At 37.0% G+C, this 20734-nt stretch overlaps 1 protein-coding gene across 1 annotated transcript; it reads left to right on the top strand.

Moving 5' to 3' along the window:
• The first annotated feature begins 7564 nt into the window (after positions 1 to 7564).
• Positions 7565 to 10889, top strand: LOC149578562 (uncharacterized). The gene is made up of 6 exons (XM_089802349.1): positions 7565 to 8389; positions 8534 to 8832; positions 8989 to 9386; positions 9484 to 9707; positions 9818 to 10005; positions 10101 to 10889. The coding sequence occupies exons 1-6, from the start codon at positions 7650 to 7652 to the stop codon at positions 10712 to 10714; spliced, it is 2463 nt and encodes an 820-aa protein (XP_089658475.1). The 5' UTR covers positions 7565 to 7649; the 3' UTR covers positions 10715 to 10889.
• The last annotated feature ends 9845 nt before the right edge of the window (positions 10890 to 20734 follow it).

Below are 20734 nucleotides of genomic sequence, written 5' to 3'. Positions count from 1 at the left end.
TCGGTTTGGTCTTGGTTCTTGTTGGTGTTGAGTTGTCTGTGAGTTGGCTTTTGGGATTTAATTTGTGTATGGCATTTAATTTATGTTGTAGCCGACTTTTGGCTTGACATATATTTAATGTGAGGGATTTAGTTTAGTTTGTAATGAACTAGGCCGACTTATGGCTTAGTTGGGTATAAGTAGGGGTTTTTGTAGAGTCTTTAGGATGATGATTATTGGAATGAGGATCCGTCTTGGAGAAGAGGATGCAAATTTTGATGGGCTAGTAGCTGCGGCTTGAGAATTAGAGGATCGCTTGGTGGACTTAAGGGTACAAGTGTGGATTCTTCTTGGTATTCTTATCCAATTGTGGATCTGGACTGGCTGGGATTATGGTTGTAAGTTGGATCTTGTGGGATCTTGCAGAATTGTTATTGTAATTGTTGTTGTATTTGGCCCCAACCCGGAAGGCCTTACAGTAGGGCATATTGCATGTAATCAGTTATTTTATGAATAAATAAGTTGTTGTTTGGTATTAGATCTTGCATTCTTTTGGCTTGTTGTGTTTCCACTGTGTGGTTATTTGTTGGGGGTTTGGACATCTCCTTTGGGGATTCTCTTGCCTTGCACTGCGTCATATTTAAAATCCAAAACATGTTGGAAACATTGAATTCATTAAATAACTATCTAAATACTAACCCTTACTACCCTCCTAATCCTTTGGTAGGAACTCTTCTCAAATTACCCAACCCTCTAATGAAAACTAATTCTCAATTAGGTAATCGTCATGTGAAGTGTGTCTCCCTAAGGCCTTTGGGATCTCTATATTCATCACAATAGTACTTGGTAGAGATCCCACCTCCAGCCATGTTTCTTATCTCTAACATATGCATATGATTGACCACTGTAGTATATATTGCCACTAAGAGATTCTCTACAAATCTCTCTTGAATTCCTATTGGGAATCGGACATTCATTCTAGAATGTACTCTAATCTTTGAGCTCTCTCCAATCGAAACTTGACATCCAAAAATGGACGCCCTCTACCGAGTATGTGCTATTAAAAAGTAATTGGAAAATATTTGCTTGTTATTAATAGTGATCAAGAGATCAGTTTATATAAGAGACTGAATGATGTTTCTTTAAGAAACAATCGTAAAGAATAGAAACATTCTTATTCTAGAAACAAAAAACTAAATATTAGAAACATTCTAATATTTACAGAAGATTACAATAGATAACCATTAGATACTAAACAAAGATAATAGAAACTATCTATTATTGTAATATCCTCCCTTAATGGTTAATCTATCTAGAGCACGAAGCTATCAAAAAGTGTAAAAGGCAGATTTTGTTTGCTCTAGGTGATCCGCATTGTTCACTATGGGTTGCAAACCAAATTGCTTAGAGAGGGCAGCTAAGCGCTTCCGACATTCAACCTTCATGTGCCCAAACTTGTGGCAATAGTTGCATTGAATGTTTTTCTTTTGGGAGCTTTCTAAATTTGGAGCAAAGGGTGTCTGTTGAAACTGGCCTTTATCCTTCTGAAAGGATTTGGCAGCAAAGGCTTGCTCTATGGAGGTGGAGTTAGAACTACTACCAAATTGTTGTTTCCATTGATCTTGTTGAAGTGGAAGTGTGCAGGGATCAGTGAATTTCAGATCAACACCAAAAGATGTGATGTTGAAAGTCTTGATAAAATGCTCGTAGGACTCTGGTAAACTTCGGAGAGTGATAACCACAATGTTCTCTTCCTCCATCTTGCCATCGATGGCAAGCAACTGATCGCAAATTTCCTGAATCCTATTCAGGTGAGCTTGGAGCGAGGTTTGCTCATCCATGATAATAGAAAACATAGTGTTCTTCAAGAAGAAAGCTCTACTTTTGTCAGAAGTCTCATGAAGACCTTTGAGATGTGCCCATTTCTCGACAATTGTCTTGCTAGATTGCTGATCATCAGCCACAGATCATTTGAGAAACATCACCGCCTCTCAATGATTTAGATCCCATGAATCCTGATCAGGACCAGGGGTAGTCGGATGCTATGTAACACCTAGAACAATTTGATTGGTATTCTGATATTAAAAAATTGCTATGATCCGTTGCTTTTAAGTGCCATAATTTCGACCATTGAATTTTGAATTGCTCTCGAGCAAAATATTGGTCAATGATGCCATAACACGTTTTTAAATGAAAAAGCGTGAAAATTTGTGAAGACACGTTCTTCGAGGCAAAAAAACAAAAGACCTAAAAAATTTGAAGGGTGGTTTAGAAGAGAGCTTGAAAAACCCAAAAAGAATATGTTTTCGGTTTTTGGATCGGTCGGCACAAAAATTGAGGCACCTAGAAAAAACATAGATAACCTAGTTGAGATCTCAAAAAACCCAATAGGAATCTGTAAAATACAATTTGATCTAGTACAAAAAATTAGGGTTTTGAACAAAAACAACCCTACTGCCAAAAAAAAAATCACAAAAAATGGCCAAAATGTGCAAAAAAAAAAAGATGGATTTGGACAAAAATGGGTTGTAGAGCCAACCCAAAAGTCAGCGGATTTAGATCTTTCTGAACGGAAACCCTAGTCAGATTATAGAGAGAGTTGGAAGCAAATATGCATGTAAATAATTTCGAAAATAGAAGGCAGATAATTTCAACCAAGAAATTATAATTATTTTCGAAAAAACTTAGAGTATTGACTCTGATACTGTATTACAAAGTAATTGGAAAATATTTGTTTGTTATTAACAGTGATCAAGAGATCAATTTATACAAGAATTTGAACAATGCTTTCTTAAGAAACAATCGTAAATAATAGAAGCATTCTATTTTAGAAACAGAAAACTAGATATTAGAAACATTCTAATATTTACAGAAGATTACAATAGATAACCATTAGATACTAAACAGAGATAATAAAAACTAACTATTATCGTAATATTTGCTTGGTCTCTATGAGAACCCTACAGTTCTCCTCTTATGTATTTTATAATTACAAAGTTCTTTGCTAGTAATAAATTCGCATACCTTATAATTTTATGTTCCTTAGGATGTTTAATTCTTTGTCCGCTATTATCACTAATCTCTGATTTTCTCTGGTTGTAGAGTATATCTTACTGGTTGTCTGTAATGTCCCTTCCTGTGGTAGCTTATAGAAATGGGACAAATAACTTGCAAAATCAATTGTAAGCGAAATTCTTTCCTCCAAGTCTCAAGTAACATTATGGATTATGATTTTATGTTCTGTACATAATAATATGTGGATTGGGTATTGAATCACAGCTATATCTGATATGGCTAGTATATGATGTGACTGTGAAACTGAAATATGTTTGCCTTTGATATATCAATATGGAAGTATTTAGTTACTATAGAGGATATTATGTCCCTATTACGTAGTGTGCATATTTACTCAACGAACTTCTTGTCAAGTCTTTATCTGAATCAGGCAAGATTTTTAATAGTTGCTTTACTAAGTTTATTGTTTTTGTCTTGCTATCAATCTGTACGTCTTTCTGCCTTTCTTCTGTTCTGCTCTCTGACTTAATGTCATCTCTACCGAGTAGAGTCTCCTATGAAACCCATGTACTCTTACTCTGATCTCAATATTTCACTGTTATATTTGATTGCAAATTTCTAATGCTACTGCCTTATAGTTTACTTGGAACAAGAATAATATTAGTTCCAATGAATACTAGTTGCTATGTTATAGATGTTTGAATACATTTTGTTTTCTTTTGACTCTTCTATATTCCCTCAGTGATTGTTGTGTGATGCTGACTGCACCGTATATGACCATCTTCCACTGAATATCTTCAACATTGTCGTATTTTGTTATCCTCTTCTATTTGTGGGTATGGTGCATGTGCTCCATGTTATGCCAATTTCCCTTTTGTCTTATGTTTATTGAGTCTTTACTATTGTGAGAATATTAACTCAGTGACCTTCAACCAGGGTGATCTGATTGTGTGCTTCTTGTTCGATGATATGGTCTGCGACTGTATAACTGATTATGTCTGCCTAAGGTTAAGAGTTATTATATCCCTTGATCTGTTCCATCTACTTCTGTCTTCCCTATCGTTAATTGATGGCATAATGTACATCTTCAATATCTAACTGGGCTCTACAAGGTACTTACTTTTCCGAGCAATAACGCTATGAAATAGTCTTCCAACATTGAATCTCAAGTAAAGATATGTTTTGCTTTTCTGCCACTCACTCTATTATTCTCCCGACCGATAATCTCCTCCTAACTTATCCCTGTAAGCTGCTTTTCCTCCTTCAATAACGGCAGTCGATTCTATCTTTATGTCCATGTTTGATCATCTGTCTTTTTTCTCTTACCTCGTTCGAAGTCTTTGTTTTATACTACCCAATGCCAAGGGATGCATTGTGTAGCGTGTCCCATGTTTTATAGATTAATATTAGATTTTATTAAGTTCATAATAAACTCCTTGTATTGGATCTATTATTATCTGTAGTTCATATATTCAATCTAATGTCATTGATCCAAGGTATCGTATCTATTATTTGATAAATTTTAGTATTAATTAAATAATATCATTTTAACTTACTTAGTTCATATGAGTTTATCTCTAATTATTTATCATCTCAATTACTTAGTTAAATAGGGATATTGCTTATAGTTTTAATATAAGATTTCATCATTAGGGGGGATATTACTGGAGAACAAGCAAAAGGAATGTGAAGTAATCCCTCTCCTCATACTTAGCAACTTTTCTGGTCCTACTGCCACAAATCTTCATCACATTCCAAAAATAATACAAGAAGGGAAACCAAAATGCCCCCAATATCACACTTGCTGTTATATTTATCAGGTGGTAATCTATGTACCAGTATTACCCAGGTCAAAAGCCCCATGCACCGAGTGCGCGTATGTCCCCGGTGCGGGTACTTCGCGCAGCCGAGTACCCCCATTGTGGCCACTAGTCGGAGCACCCGGGTGGGACGTGGGGGCGCGGGGGTGCGTGATGAGTGTGGCGGTGTGCTGCATGAAAAGTAAAAAAGTAAAACCTTTTTTCTTTTGTTTTTTATTGTTTTTTAAAGCATGAAAACCTTTATTCTTCATCTTTGAACAATTAATTTTGAATCTTTCATCTTAGCCATTTGATAATTTGATAGTCAATGGTTGACTTACATGGTACACAGGTGACAGTACTATTTATGGTTTATATTTTTTATTTATCATTATCATTATTATGTTTAAAAGTTTTAGTGTTTATAACTTTTCTAAGTTAAATGGTCATTGGTAAAGGTTATGAAGTTTCAAGTTTCAAGTTTGAACTTATGGTTCGTGAATCGCATTTCAATTTTCTATATTCAACTATATTTGGTATGTTATATTGAAGTATTATTTCATAATTAGCATTTTCAGTCATATATGTATACTATGCAACCTACCCCCACCTCCCCCCCCTTCGCACTTCGCCGCCGCACCCCTGCCGTCACCAAATTGAGGCCCTTTTTTTCCCACACCCAAAACTCATAGATGTCCCCCCACACTGCTGCACCCCTGCGCTGGTGTAACACTGCTATATAAGATAAGATATCTGGTTATTCTGCAACAAAGATCAAGGCTGCTTGTATTGGTATTTGCATTCTCTGAAGAGATTTCAATGAAATATTTATGATAAGCACATTTCTGTCAGTTGATGTTTTGTGTGCAACTCTTTGATACCAATGATATTCCATTATCTTTGATTCTGAACCAGCTGAAACTGCAAATTATACCTTCATATCAACTGTTTGATGAATTGCACAAGCAGAAATAGAGAAGTTTTGGTGAAGTAAATTAAGGGGTTCTTGTAGTGGATTCATATCTGTGTTTGTCATCATAACTGTAAGACATTATCTTCAGATGTTGTCGTTGTCATTCCATCTCTGTTATTTAGTTGTTACTACAGCAGAGCAATTAAAACAATAAACAGAAATATACGATTTAAACTATTCATTAGCTAGACAGGCCTACATAGAACAGCTAGTCAAGCCTCGTCCTTCACAGTACTCCAAATATCCAATTCACAAGCCTGACAATTCTGATGGTTCCTTTGGAGGCAGAAAACGGTAACTGCAGTCAAACAGTGAGATCTAAAGGTTTTCTCTTTGCCATGTTGCTTGGGACTCTAAATTTTGCAAGCTTAACTCTGTATGGTGGGATTCAAAAATAATAGAGAGTTTTATAGAGATGTCATTCAGTAGATCAGGGAATATTATAAACTTAAGAGCTACTTGGTTTGTGAAATGCTCTCATTACCCGATAGCATCTATAAGATGAACCAGCATAATTGTTTGTAGATCCTCGTTGGCTATTGTCAGCATGCTGCGACCACATTTATTTTGTATTTGGAACAATGATCGAACTTTCTATTCCACTTAATTATGAGTCTGATATAGGTCATGTCATTAGCATAGGTTACGTGCCCCTCTCCTTTTATTAGGTGTGTGTATCGGTTTTACCAATACACATCTGCTATAACTGCAATGCCCATAAGCTTGTGTTAAACCTTTGTATGCTGAATAAGATCTCCGGAAAATAAATGGATGCCATTGAGACTGCATCTTCACTAAAGCCGGGTACTGCCTCTTTCAGGCCACACATTGCTGACATGACGGAAACTGCAGGGGTCAGGATCCCATCAACTATTAGCATACAAGGACCAACTAAGAACTAGAGTCTGCTACAAAGTTATTGAAGAGCACACACAAATATACTGAGACGGGGGGAGGGGGGGGTGAATCTATATATTAACAAATTTGCCAATTTAAACTTCTATCCAAACAATTAACTTCAAATGTTGAAATGAACAATTATGCACATAAACACAATAACACAAAATTTACGTAGAAACCCAATATGGGAGAAAACCATGGCAAATAAATGCTTTCTTATATACACTGTTCTTTTACAATTTGGTTTGTAGGCTCCAACCTACTAGAGGCTTTGACTATGTTTATGAGCATTGACTCACTGGAAGTTTCAACTCCTACACTTCACAGGCTCCAACCTACATGAAGCTCCAACTCCCGCTTCTGTCTTTGTGAGCATAGATGGAAAACTCGCCGAGTACTCGGCGAGTTTCAAACACTCGCCGAGTTTTTCAGCTCGGCGAGTTTTTGGCCACTTAACTCGCCAAATCAAAAACTCGGCTGGAAGGTATTTACTCGCCGATTAATCGCCGATTACTCGGCTAAAACTCGGCGAGTTTTAACTAAAAACTCGCGATTTCCTGGCCCGCGGACTGTGACGGCTAAAAAGGGCACAAAGTTATTTTTTTGCTCATTGTTTGTTGTATTTGCATTGTCTAGAGCCTTGAGGCATGGAGAGAAGAAGGTTTGGAGGCATTCTTAGCTGATTGCAAGTGATTCAAGACGGATTTGAGTGGAATTTAGAGGATTCTAACCGGTTTTTGAAGACAAATTTCTTTCCAGGTGTGTTCATTTTATCATAGTTTGAAGTTTTTTTATAGTTTTATAACAAATGTTCTTTTGTTTTTGTTGTTGTTTGTAAATGATTTCAAATCATTTCAAATCATTTTAAGTTTAACTCTATGTTTGAACTTTGAATCATTTGAAACCCTAGCTTCTAAGTTTTAACTTTGTTTATTCATTTTTCTATAAATTTATGTGTAGGGCAGCGGTCAAGCATTAAAAAAATGACAAACCCGCAAGAAGAGTGGCCACAAACACCATGCCCATCTGGATATATAGGCACTCGGCCTAAAAATGCAAGAGATAAGGCATGGCGGTATGCCTATGAAGCTCCAAATCCAAATGATATTGGGAAGGTGATATGCATTCCCTGTGAGAGAATTATTTCTGGAGGCATAAACCGCCTCAAATACCACCTTGCAAGCATAAAGAAACATGACTCAAATCCTTGTCTCAAGGTAACTGATGAAGAAAAAAGATTCATCCATGCCCTACTTGCAGCTGCTGAAGAGAAAAAATTGAATAGGGAGAGGGCAAAATTAGCTATGAGGGCAGCCATAGCTGAATCAGAAGGAGCTCCTTTTGATATGCAAGAGGAAGAAGAAGCACTTGAGAACATACCAAGATCTCTTCGTGGCTCACGGATCCGCAAACAAAATTTCTCATTTACCGGTTCCACTTCTTCTACATCTCCTACTTCTTCATCATCACCATCCGGATCCCCATCAGGGATAGGTGGTTATTTTGTGCCCAAGAACACACCTGGAGCACAGCCATCATTAGAGGGCACTGCATGGTTTAAGGAGGTGCATGAGCAAACTGATATTGCAGCAGCTGATTTTTGGTTTTTCAACAATATCTCAATGAATGCCACTGATAGTCCCTATTGGGTCAATATGGTGAATGCAATGACAATATCAGGCAAAGGGTACAAGCCGCCTAATCGCAAGGATATGAGTGGAAGGTTAGTATTTTACTATTTAGTAATTGTAAATAATTGTGATTCACTTTAGTTCATTGTTATATTTTAAATCTTAATTGTTATAACTTATTTCCTAATTTTTTACTAACACTTACACTTTATTTAATATACACCTAAATTTTGTAGGTTGCTTGACAAAGCGGTTGGTAGGGCAACATTGTTGATAGAAGACCAAAAGAAAGAGTGGAAGAAGTATGGCTGCACCATTTTATCTGATGGGTGGACAGATGGAAGAAGTAGAACCATTATTAACTTCTTGATTGCTTGCAAAGATGATGTGGTGTTTTGGAAATCTGTCGATGCCTCCAACAAAGTGAAAAATGCAGCCACATTGGCTTTAATGTTGGAGAATGTTGTCATGGAGGTGGGAATAGAGAATGTGGTGCAAATAATCACAGATAATGCAGCAGCATATGTGGCAGCAGGTAGATTTGATTTTTTATATTTGAATCAATATGAATTATGAATGTAATGCTATGGAATCTGGATAATGGTATTATTCAATTTAGTTTTGATGTAATTTGTAAATACTAAATATGGAAAGTTTGTTATTGATTATTGATTTTTTGCTAATCTTTTAGGTAGAATCCTCCAAGAGAGGCATCCCACACTTTTTTGGTCACCTTGTGCAGCACACGTCCTTGACCTTCTTTTGGAGGACATAGGAAAACTTGATTGGGTGAGTCCAATTGTGGAAGATGCTAGGCGAGTCACGAAATATATCTATAATCACCCATGGGTTCTCAGTTTGATGAGAAAAGCCACTAAAGGCAAAGATTTGATGAGACCTGCTATGACAAGGTTTGCAACGGTCTTCTTGACGTTGCAAAGTATTCTTGACCACATATTGGCTTTGAAGCAAATGTTTGTGTGTGCTGATTGGGTTGCTTCACCTTACGCAAAGAAGCCCGAAGGAGAGGCTGTGGCACGAATAGTGTTTGATGATAGCTTTTTTGCAAAGGCTAAGGAGATTGTGGAGGTAACTTCATTATGTTTTTAGTGTATTCAAGTTTCATTATCAATTCATAACTTACTATGTTATTAACTAATTTGTATTTTTCAAATTTCAAATGCAGATGTCTCTGCACCTGGTTCTAGTCTTGGGCACATGTGATGGGCAGCAATCCCCAATGGGAGGTCTTTATGAGGCCATGGATAGGGTGAAAGAGGCTGTTAGAAGTTACTATCACGGGGATAGTCTCAAATTTGACCCCATTTGGGAAATAATTGATAGGAGGTGGAACAATATGCTCCACCAACCTATTCATGCAGCAGGCTACTTCCTCAATCCCAAATTCAGGTACTATGATAATTGATTGTCTTTGAAGTTGGGATTGTAATAAGTCTTTATTTTACTTTACTTTTTAAGGTTGTGTAGTAAGATTTGATATCATTTTCTATTTGTTTTAGGGCTAATGATTCCTACTCAGATCCTAATGGAGAGGTCATGGAAGGTCTCTCTAAATGCATTGAGAGAATGATATCAAGTGAAGAGGAGAGAGACCTTATTGTGACCGAACAACAAATCTATGTGGAATCAAGGGATCCTTTGTTCTCTTTTATGCTAGCAAAGAGAGCAAGATCTACTCAAGCACCAGGTAAAGCGTCAAACTTTAAAATTTTTGCTAATTGATAAGTTGTGCTTCTGATTTTTTTTTTATTGCTTTATAACTTTTTTAATTTTGTTTTGCAGATGCTTGGTGGGCAAGTTGGGGTGGCAATACCCCCAATTTAAGGAAATTTGCTCTCAGAGTCCTATCCCAACCTTGTAGCTCATCCCATTGTGAGCGCAATTGGAGCTTATTTGAGTCCATCCATACAAAGAAAAGAAACAAATTGACTCAAAAACGGCTTAATGACCTTGTTTATGTGCACTATAATCTTAAGTTGCGCATAAAAAAGGCACAGCTCTTAGAACTACCTGGTCCGCTTGATCTAGATGAGATAGATCCTTATTCTGATTGGATAGCACAGGAGCCAAGTCCATTGTTTACACCAAATGAGATCGCTGATTTGGAGAGGCAGGCCATGGAGGGGGAGGCTAACGCTGATTTTCAGTTCACTATGGATGACATTGAGGATGAGGATGAGGATGATGATGATTCAGGCGAGGATCAGGCATTACCATTAGGAGGAGATGCATCCTCTTCTAGGACGTCGAGCCAGTCAGTAGGGACGTTGAGCGAGGGGGCACAGCCACAGAGTTCACAGTCACGCAGCTCACGCCCTATCCCAGTGCGAGGCACTTCTTCTAGGACTAGACCCCCTCACTTTCCTGCTAGTGCAAGTGGAAAGAGGAAGATGTGATTGACATTGTCAAATTGTATTGATGTATTTAGACTTTTAGTATTTACTTCTAGTTTGACAGATTGAAACTATTTAGTAATTTACTATTTTGCTTCCTACCATGAGCATTCTGCATGAGAATGCAATTTTGTACGCATTATACATTTATATATATCTAAACTTTCTTTCTTTCTTTTGTATTGTCTTTAATTAACTTATTAGATGCATCTTCTCATTAAATTTTGCAAAATAAATGTATTTTTAATTAAATTTCAGCGGTTTTTTAGGTTCCCGAGTTTTTTCCGAGTTTTTTTTTTAAATCGCCGAGTTTTTCCCGATTAAACTTTTGGGGGGCTTGGCGAGTTTTTGCATTTGGCGAGTTTTCCAACTATGTTTGTGAGCACCAACCCACTGCACACAAACTGTTTTTCCACTTTTACAATGTTGATTTCTTCACCTGATGATGGATATCTCTAGCACACAAATCCTTCCACTATTGTGCTTTGCACACTTCTACAATATCCTTTATTTCAAGTTTTGGTGTAAGTCTTCTCACAAACTTCTTTTCTTTTAAACTGATATTTGTATTTATCTGAAAATATTCTCCTTAAAAGAACAGCAATTTCCCTCATTGAATTTCTCTCTTATCTCTTAAACTTACACTTCATATATATATGTTAGATTTGATAAATCTGAATATATAAATTTATGTATACTATTACTTCGTTATTGCTCTTACTCTATATTCTCTCCTCACTTAATATTCGGAAATAATCTTCTTTTATATCTTGCTTACATCTGATCTCTTCATACTCTTCAAATGATATGTTTTCTTGCAATGGTGCACCTGGTTCTTTTTCTCCCATTTTTAATCTTATTCTTATTCACACATATCTGCACTTTATTTACTTATTATTTACACATATCTGCACACACTTCATTCACCACCTCGTTTTCTTTCTTTTAAACAACTCCAGATATATATCTTTTATATGTAAGAGGTGTGACTTTTGAATTCTGAATGTGTCCTTTTTTTTAATCATACTTATTCTCTCTTTTTAGAGTATTAATAAGTATCTTAACATATCACAACTTTATATCTTTTATTACTAATTCCATATTAATCACACTTTTTATAATTTCTGGGGGATTTTTGTTTGGATTAGTTTCTTTTAATAAATATGCCACTCTTATCATGACTTCCGATGTCATGAACCCTCCATCATTTTATCTCTGATGCTTATTTATATAGACACGAACAATATATTGATGTTGATTAAAAATTAGCCATTGCTTGGTATCGTTCTATATACAAATTTGCTGCTGTAGCTTTCTGGTTTCCTATGCCACGGTGTAGTGTGGTCTTGACTGGCTTCAATTCTGGACACATATTTATAAGCAACTCAAACACATCGAACACTTCATTATTCCATTGCCGTTATTTTGATTTGTATTTGTTGCTCATAATTTCTAGTTGAATCCTGATGGCTACTTCATTCCTACACTGGTAATCTGAATGTGGAACATTATACTTTGATCGTTCCTTATTTGATTTCACATATGCCGACTGCTGTCCTGAGTGTTGACTTCAACATTTTTGAAGTATCTTTATATGTTTTCCGTAAAACTTTAGCACACAAGCACACATCTATATTGTCCCTTGTACATATTGGGAGTGTTTCTATTTGAAGTTTGTAATAGCTTTTGAACCCCATACTCTTAGGCGACTATCCAGATGAAAAATTCCTATTCATTGAATGCTTGCAGCAATCCTTTTGATGTGTTAGAGGCTTGCAAGATAGTGACCATTGATAATATTAATTTCCATTGCCTCAACTCATGATTACTGGATATTCCTATACGTGATCACTGAAGACAACTATATTACTGTTTCGTGATAACCATACTAAGTGACGTGTACAACATTCTTCATATATCGTATGCTGATAAGATACACGTATTTGACTATCGCTGAAGCTTTTATAGTCACGGTTTATCTCCGTAAGCAATTCCCATATTTAATATTTAATCACTTATTATATCTTGTTTCCATCGGGCTACATCATTTGCCATAAACACTTTGTTATCCTGCGAGTTATATAAGATGTCTGACCCTCTGTAGATAGCTTGATCACAGAATCCTTTCATCGCTATTGTAGGATCATTGAAGTGTGAATCTGTTACTATTATGTATGTACTCTGAATTCTTGTAATTATTGAATCTGTTGTAATAACTGTGATTACAGATATGTCTTCAAGCTTATTAGTCTCCATTTGAACTCTGATATCTTTAATGACTGTAGACTTATCATTGTGCTGAGTAAATGCTACCTTCTCATCATTATCCTCAACTTATGTTGTTGTGTATTCTCTTCAGACACCAATGATATTTTATTCTCCTTGATTCGTCTTTTGCCTTTGTTGATACATGTTGGTAAACAGATTTGTCCTTTCTTGTTTCCTGTGAAAATATGACTCTTAATGCCCGAATGATGAACAATATTTGTTTACAACAGTTGAAAAGCCTTTCTCTGATTTTCGGCTTCTCTCTGAATTGGTAGGTACAGCTCCCTATGTGAATGATGTTCAAGGAATTATGTTTTGTTCCTAAAACTAATGCGGGGTATGCTCTTAACCTGAGAGCAGAAGAGGTAAACCGAATTAAGCCTAAGTAGAACTTAATTCAGGCAGGGTAAACTTTCTAGTTTATGAACCAAATGATAGAACTCACACATCCTATGAATTCATACACACAGCATTCAACTAATGTACGACAACTATTAACAGAGATGTAAATGGAATAATAAAAAAAGGTCTAATGAGTCCTTCTCTGAATATTTCACAGCACATCCTACTGGGTTTATTCACAACTTCGAAACAAAGGAATGAAACAATTCTTTCCTTCCTACTGTAACTTAATTTAAGAGAAAGAACCAATTAATTAACAACTCTCAACTTACTGGAACAAGAAATAATTGACATAAAATACTCTTCAATTGACTCTGCAACATCAAGTATCCTATACCAAAATTTGCCAACCTTTCATTAATCATTCAACTTCATACATATAGAGTTGAGAGATGACCGTTACAATAGGAATTTTAATCGGTTCATCTTCTGAGGATGACAAATGGCAAGATGCCAGTTTGTCGTATTACAAAATTTACAAAATTTGCAAAATTTACATCAGAAAATGAAAATGGAGTGTCAACTGAATCACTTGGACTTCTTTCCCTTTTCAGTTTTCGCTCTATATGCCTTAGCAGCAACTATAATTGGAATCATTTCTTCGTGACTAGGCACATGTACATTAGTGAATCATAAGAGCCACTTCGAATGCTCTTGAGCTAGCTCCTTCACTGTATTTAGCTGACTTGTCAATTCTCTAGCAGCCACGTGTACGTATCCACCAAGCGTCTGCAACTCTACCACTCTATTTTGACTGCTTGAAGTCATTCCAGATAGATTACTCAAGTATGTCGAGAAGTTGTTTTTCATTACTTCTACCCCAATGAGAGCTTTCCCTTGCCCACTGGTTTGTGGGTCAGTGTGTAATCCTCGCATGAGTTCGAATGCTCTGTCTTGAGTCTTCTTCACTTTTTCCCCTGTTTCGTTGAGTCCCTCTTCAGCGTCTTGAATCATCTCCAACTTAAATTGCATGCTTTGAAGCCATTCGAACAGAGGCTCAGTCCCTTTTTTCAAAATCTTTGCTTCAACTGCCTCTTTTGCCTTCATTTGGATGACCATTTTCAGGAGAGAAATACATTCATCACATCTTGCCTTCTCTGCGGCCAAAGTGTTGTGATTAGATATGATATTATCCTTCTCAGTTTCCAATCGAAGGATAACATTTCCAATTTGATCGATCAGAGCAATTCCATTTGCATTGAGTTTATCTATCCATTCTCTTTCGATCTAACCAAAATGCCTATCTTTTTGAAGTTGTGAGATGAAAGCTTGCACTTCTTCTGTTGTGGGGTTCTCAGTAGCAAGCACACCAGTAATGGTTGCCAATGGAACAACTAACTGCCTGATAAATCTTTTCAATTCTTCAATCTTGGCCTTCATCTTGATTTTTGACAATTTGAGGCTCTCCAATTGTTCTTCTATCACCTCATTACTTGATCTCCATAGGCCCACCTTTGTATCATGTCTAGCCTCTCCAAGATCAATTGAATGTAGAGTGAAATCATCGGGTGTCATATTCGCAATTCTCCCTACTTTGTTTGGCTTTGCTACCTCCATTGTTAAGTGTGCTGTTTCTGGATCTTGCCCAAGTATTGATAAAGTCTTCTGCTTCTTAGCTTTCACTATTGTAGACCTAGAGTGAACTGCTTGAGACGCAGTATCCTTTGCAGGAATAATTTCCTCTTTCCTCTTTCTCTTCCTTTCTAAGGTGTCTTCTAGCCAAGACTCTGTACTAATCACTTTAGAAGCAGCCCCAAGTGACTCTATACTGAACATTTTCTTCTTCACCGGAGTCACTGCCACTGTAGTTGCAGAAAAAGGATTCATAGGATCTTGAAACAAAAGCTTAGATGAACTCGGGGCTTTCTCTTCCTCTTGAGTTTTCCTTGCAGCTTATCAGATTCAGTGGACTCAGTGCTACTGCTCTGTTCATCTCCAATTTCTACTATCTGAATGGGGGAACCAGTTGGCTTCAAAAGTGAAGCGCTTGTAGATGGACTGGGACTATGATGAGGAGATGGAGTTGGAGTAATGTGAGGAGATGAGACTGGAGCAGTAACATGAGGAGGTGAGACTAGAGCAGTAAAACCATCTTTCGGCTCTTCAGTCCTCTTTTCTTCAGTGCTAGCTTGGGCTCCAATAACTGGTAGAGGACCGCCTTGGCAAGTTGGAGCTATTGGAATGTTTTTCTCCGGGGGTTGGTCACCTCCTCCTGTAGATTGAGCAAGTCCTCGAGCAGCCGTAGTTGTAACACTGGGTGTGGCACTTTGAGAAGAAGTGGGAGTAGCAGCGGCTGGAGAAGCGTGAGTAGTCTTGCTGCTACTCCGGCCCTTTTTTGCTGCCCGCTCGACCCATTTTTCGGTTCTTTTGGCAATCCGGGCCATCATAACATCAAGGTCTTCTTCCATATCAACATATGGCTCGGAACTGATAGGAGTATTCCTTAATTTGGTCAAATATGTATTACTATACATATCTTGCCCATCATCTTCCAGTCCTTCTACATTGAGATCAATGCCATATGCCTTTATTTGTTCCATCGTGAGTTTGGCAAATGCACGATCACAACTCTCCAACTCATCTCTGCAATTTGCCCAATAATCATCTACAGTAGTAACATGCTTGATCACGCTTACAATTTGAAGCACATCTCTGGCATACCCATTTGGGTCAAACATAGGCCTCACAACTTCATATTCTTCTAATTTGAACTTGTTCTCGAATGCCTTGAGCATGTTTTTGGCATCTGATCAGGACTCACAACTGTAGGCCCCAACTTTTATGGGAAACTCGTATCCCTTTTTCCTCAAATTGGCGCTCGACACATTCACGTGGATTGCTCGTCTCACGATCTCAATGAGCACGATCATGTCATCCAGAGATCTGGGCAGCTTAAGGGGAAATCCATTGAAAGCTGCAAGACGTAAATATGAAAAGGATGAGAATTGGATGAAATAACTGCCAAATTGATTGATGACTGCCATTGCCTCTGGGTTGAATCTCCGCTCCGAACATCCTTGGAGCTCCCTGCATATTCTCATTGTGAACGCATTATTTACTCGGATATACTCTACATAACTATTCGGTAGTTGCAAGCATGGATAAAATTCATAGCTTTTCACGTCATCAGGGAAATTCTCTAATCTGGGGAGTCTCGGCCACAATTGTAGGGAAGCCAACATATATATCAAGATAGAAGACATATAAAACGAATTGTAGAACTTAGCCGCATTGAGAGCTCTAGATAGATGTTCACTTACCTCATATGCCCAGTCAATATATTGTGTATCCGAGCAAATAATTTGCACCAAAAAGAAGTATTGTTCTACAAAATTAAAGGCTTCTACCTCACCTTTAAGTCGATGCAAGAGGACCAGAATGTCCACAATCTCAGGCTTGAGATCAGTGCCGAAAAGGGTTTTAGGGACCTTACTCTTAGCCCCCCTTGGCTTTTGGAGCTAAGAACTCATGATCTCCTTTTGCCAAACCATCTTCTTCAGAGAGAATTCAGACAAGGCTCCTCCAATCGTTAATTCAGAGAACTCCTCTCGTTCTGGAATCCGCAGGCAGTTCACTACCGCTTGCCTATCAATTGAGACTAACACTGTTTGATCAGACAGTAAGATTTGCTTCGTATCTGGGTTATAGTGATTGATACCTTCAATAATTAGTTTTAGGGCTTGTATTGCTACGGGAAATCCTGTTGCTTCTACCAGCCCACTTCCTCGGAGTTTCTCCGTTATGGGATGGATTGGTTCCGTCCTCAACCTTCTTTGGAAATCTTGCATGTTAAAGAAACGAGTGAAGTGTCTGTGATATTCTGCCATGTAGACTTAATTCCACCCAATCCATCAAACCCAACAAATCTTGTTGCCATCTCGATTGAGGTAGAGATAAATTGGAAATCTTAAAACTCAAAATAGGATAGAGTAGAACTTTGTAACTGTGGGAATTTCGGAATCAATAGTCAACTCAATAGCATAACAGTTCAAATAAGTAAGCAGTAGTTTGAAAATCCATTATGTTCATCTCTATATGGAAACTCCAATCCACCCGTTAATCTTTAAGATCCGCGCCATACAAACGAATTAAATGATAAATCCGTTAGATTAGTAAATGTGGAGGTTACAACGGATTCTTTCTTGTCTTTTCACTATTTCCGTTAGCCCAACGGTTACTTTCCTTTATTACAGTTTTACTTTCCCGTTTTTCACCAAGCTGCAGAGAATTAAGAACGGAGTACTTCGTGAGTAAAAATCCGCCCAGCCAGATTTTGAATAGAATACCTTCCTCAGTGTGATCAACATGCTTCCCTTATCTTTTTTAGCCTCTTGTAATCGATTTGTCAAATAGCCATGCTTGCAAGAGTGATTTTTCGTTGGATGCGAAAAACTGCCTCCAAGGGTAGAAACCCCGCAGAGGAGAAGATGATTTCCACTTTTCCGCTTTTTCCCTCGTTTTACCTTCTCTGCCCTTACCACTTTACTTTAAGCCTCCGAAAAATATAAAACTGGCTTCGCAAGTGAAAGATGGGACCCACTGACCGTCTTACCTTTCCACAAATGCCTTTTCGGAAAACTGACTTCTTGGTTCGAAACCCGCCGAGGAGAAGCTGTTTCTGAGTTTTCCGCCAATGCCCTTTTTTTATCATCTTAGTGAGTTTTGAAAGATTCCCGCAGTGAAAACATGGCAATACTTGAATGATCTATCCATAACATAATTCGCTTCTCTTCATTTAAGCTTGCAAATCACATTTGTGCATCTTGACAGAGTTTCACCTTCGGGGGGCAAAAACCCGCGAAGGAGAAGACGAAACTGGATTTTCCGCCAGTTCAACTTTCTATATGTTTGGAACAAAATGAGCTGCAAGTAAGTTCATCTGAAGTAACATAATTTAAGAATCTCCATCGAGCAAGGTCCTAAACTACCCCAAAGTCTCATGATGATAAATAAAACCACCCAGCCATACAATGCGAGAGAAGGGAAAAGATGAAAACCCGATGGAAGTACTTATCACTTGAGGAAGAAAGGATCAACTGACTCGACTAAACTAAACACAGTACAAGTTAATCTCCACTTTGCAAAATTGGTACATGATAAAAAGTGGGGCAACAATACATTAGACTCACCACTGGAAAATCATCGCTTCTCATTATACTTTGTTTTATCGATTTCAACCAAGGATAATTCAATAATAACTTCTTCTTGTTCATATCTTTTGACATCAATGACAATATCTTTAACGATCTCTCTGGATGCCTTTGACATCAATGCCAATACTGCCATCAGTTATGAGTTTTGAATATTTTTCTAAGCATTCCTTTGATGATCAAAGCTCTTTCTAGCTCTAGTGTAGGCAGCTTCAGCTTAAAAGTTGAAATGCTGGCTGCTGGCTTGGTAGCAAATTCACCTTAGCATACCTGCATATTAAAGAATATAATGCAAATGTGCCATCTTCACCATGATCATTGACTCGCATGTAAGGAACACATACTTAATTGAAGGAATAAGAGCCAAACTGTACAAAATTAATTACAATGCCCCCAGCACATCTTCTGTGGGTTGAGAAATCTCAATGAATGCTCCGCTAAAAACATACAATGAACTGGTTCCATCATCTCCACAGACTATTCCAGACGTCTAGAAGGCTAATTGTAAGGTATCCTGTTGAGAGCTTCAGTTTTATGAATGTTTGGTCTTTCAAGTTATTATATTTGCTGTAATCGAAGGCTCAATTGGGAGTTATCGTCATATTTTTACTGCTATCTTATCAGCATATTGTAGGTTCGGAAACAACGAAGCAGTTAATATAATTTGTCCAGGTGGGATCTCCTAGACTGTTTCTTAGACCATGATTATTTCACATGATTACATTAGAGTTGCTGGTTTAATGCACTTATGAACATTTTGAAACTTAAACCACTTAATTGTACTTTGAACTTGGGATTTTTGAACCTGTACTTTAGAACTTGCATTTGAACTTCTGAACTCAAACAAATGAACCTTGAACCTGACCCCTTGTGGTTCAAAGGTTCTGTAATTCCCCAAATGTTGTTCACTTACAAAACGTCACTTTACAGAGTGATTACAAGCAAAATCATACAAAATTAATACTAACCATCAATTAGCAAGGAAAGGGATTGGCTTTAAAATGTTTAAATTGGGAGTGTCGTAGGCATGCAGCACTAGTAATCTTGGTGTCCTCTCACGTCTATCTTTTGTGCTCTGAAATGTGTTCATAGTCTTAGTTTGTTTTTTGTTTTTTGTTTTTTCCCTTTTTAAAAATCTTGAAATATGTGATTTCAATCTTATTCCTGAAGTTGCAGCTATAATATTCATATACCTCATCTTATTTAAATTATTATTATTGCCTTATGTTTTTATGCCGCTGCATGCCAAAACTGGTTGCCTATGCACAACACTATCCTACATATAACCTTAATTCCCTTATATTCTGTGTTGTGCTGAAAATAACAATTTCTGGAAAATAATCCATTACTTACAAAATTTAACATATAAGCAAATATGAATTGTTATTTTCTCCCTATTTTAGAGAGTGACCTCTCCTAGATTTTGATGGTGTTTTGCATAAATGTGATCATGTTTTTTCTTGAAATATTGACTATTTAAAATTTTACTAGTTTGAAGTAAAATAGGCTTTTTTTTTCTTAAGTTGGTTCATACAGTTATGAATATGTCACTGTGATTGTCATTTAGTGTTTATTGGTGTAGTTTATATTGGTTAGATTCTCAGAACCGGATCTATGTGCTCTTGAAGTTTTAAATTTACCATAATCTAAACGAGTAAAATTCTTTTTTTTGGTACTTTCTCAATATAGATGCAATATAATAAAAATGAGCAGATTGAAAAGGACACAGTGGCCTAAGGTCTTAGGCATTTTTAAGCACATAACTTTGAATGACACTGTACGAATGATCCATTTTATTCCACTCTTCATTAGGAAAAGCTTCTCTCTTATGTTTTTTTGCTTCCAGAAGATCAAGATAGTAATAGAGGTCACTAACTAAATTGTTCATAGGGGGACTTACTAGTCATAGAAATATTCATGGTTACTTTCTTGCTAGTAGGTATATAAATATTGTAACTCTGCTTTGATTTAACATTTAGAGAAATTCTGTACATTTCCTTCAACATTTTGGAAGTGCACAAACGGAAATAATTTTAATGATTTTGTTTAAAAAGCTTCTAACTTTTTTGTGATGTTTGGTTTTCTTTCTTCAATATTTCAAGTAGTTAGATGTTGATATTGGTCTTAGTTGTGGGTTTGTTGACTTCAAGGTTTTTTAATAAGCTACATGTTTGCGATTAATATTTCAAGTGGAAGAAAAGAA

The sequence above is a fragment of the Cupressus sempervirens genome, chromosome 1 (genome assembly GCF_028749045.1).
Source record: "Cupressus sempervirens isolate cs-2001-9-10 chromosome 1, ASM2874904v1, whole genome shotgun sequence".
Lineage (NCBI taxonomy): Eukaryota > Viridiplantae > Streptophyta > Pinopsida > Cupressales > Cupressaceae > Cupressus > Cupressus sempervirens.
This window is presented reverse-complemented; position numbering and strand designations above follow the sequence as displayed.

Coding starts and splice junctions, on each gene's coding strand:
- LOC149578562 (XM_089802349.1), top strand. CDS start 7,650: ATGACAAACCCGCAAGAAGAGTGGCCACAAACACCATGCCCATCTGGA. Junction 9,387..9,483: donor AGGCTAAGGAGATTGTGGAG/GTAACTTCATTA, acceptor TTTCAAATGCAG/ATGTCTCTGCACCTGGTTCT. Junction 10,006..10,100: donor AAGATCTACTCAAGCACCAG/GTAAAGCGTCAA, acceptor TTTGTTTTGCAG/ATGCTTGGTGGGCAAGTTGG.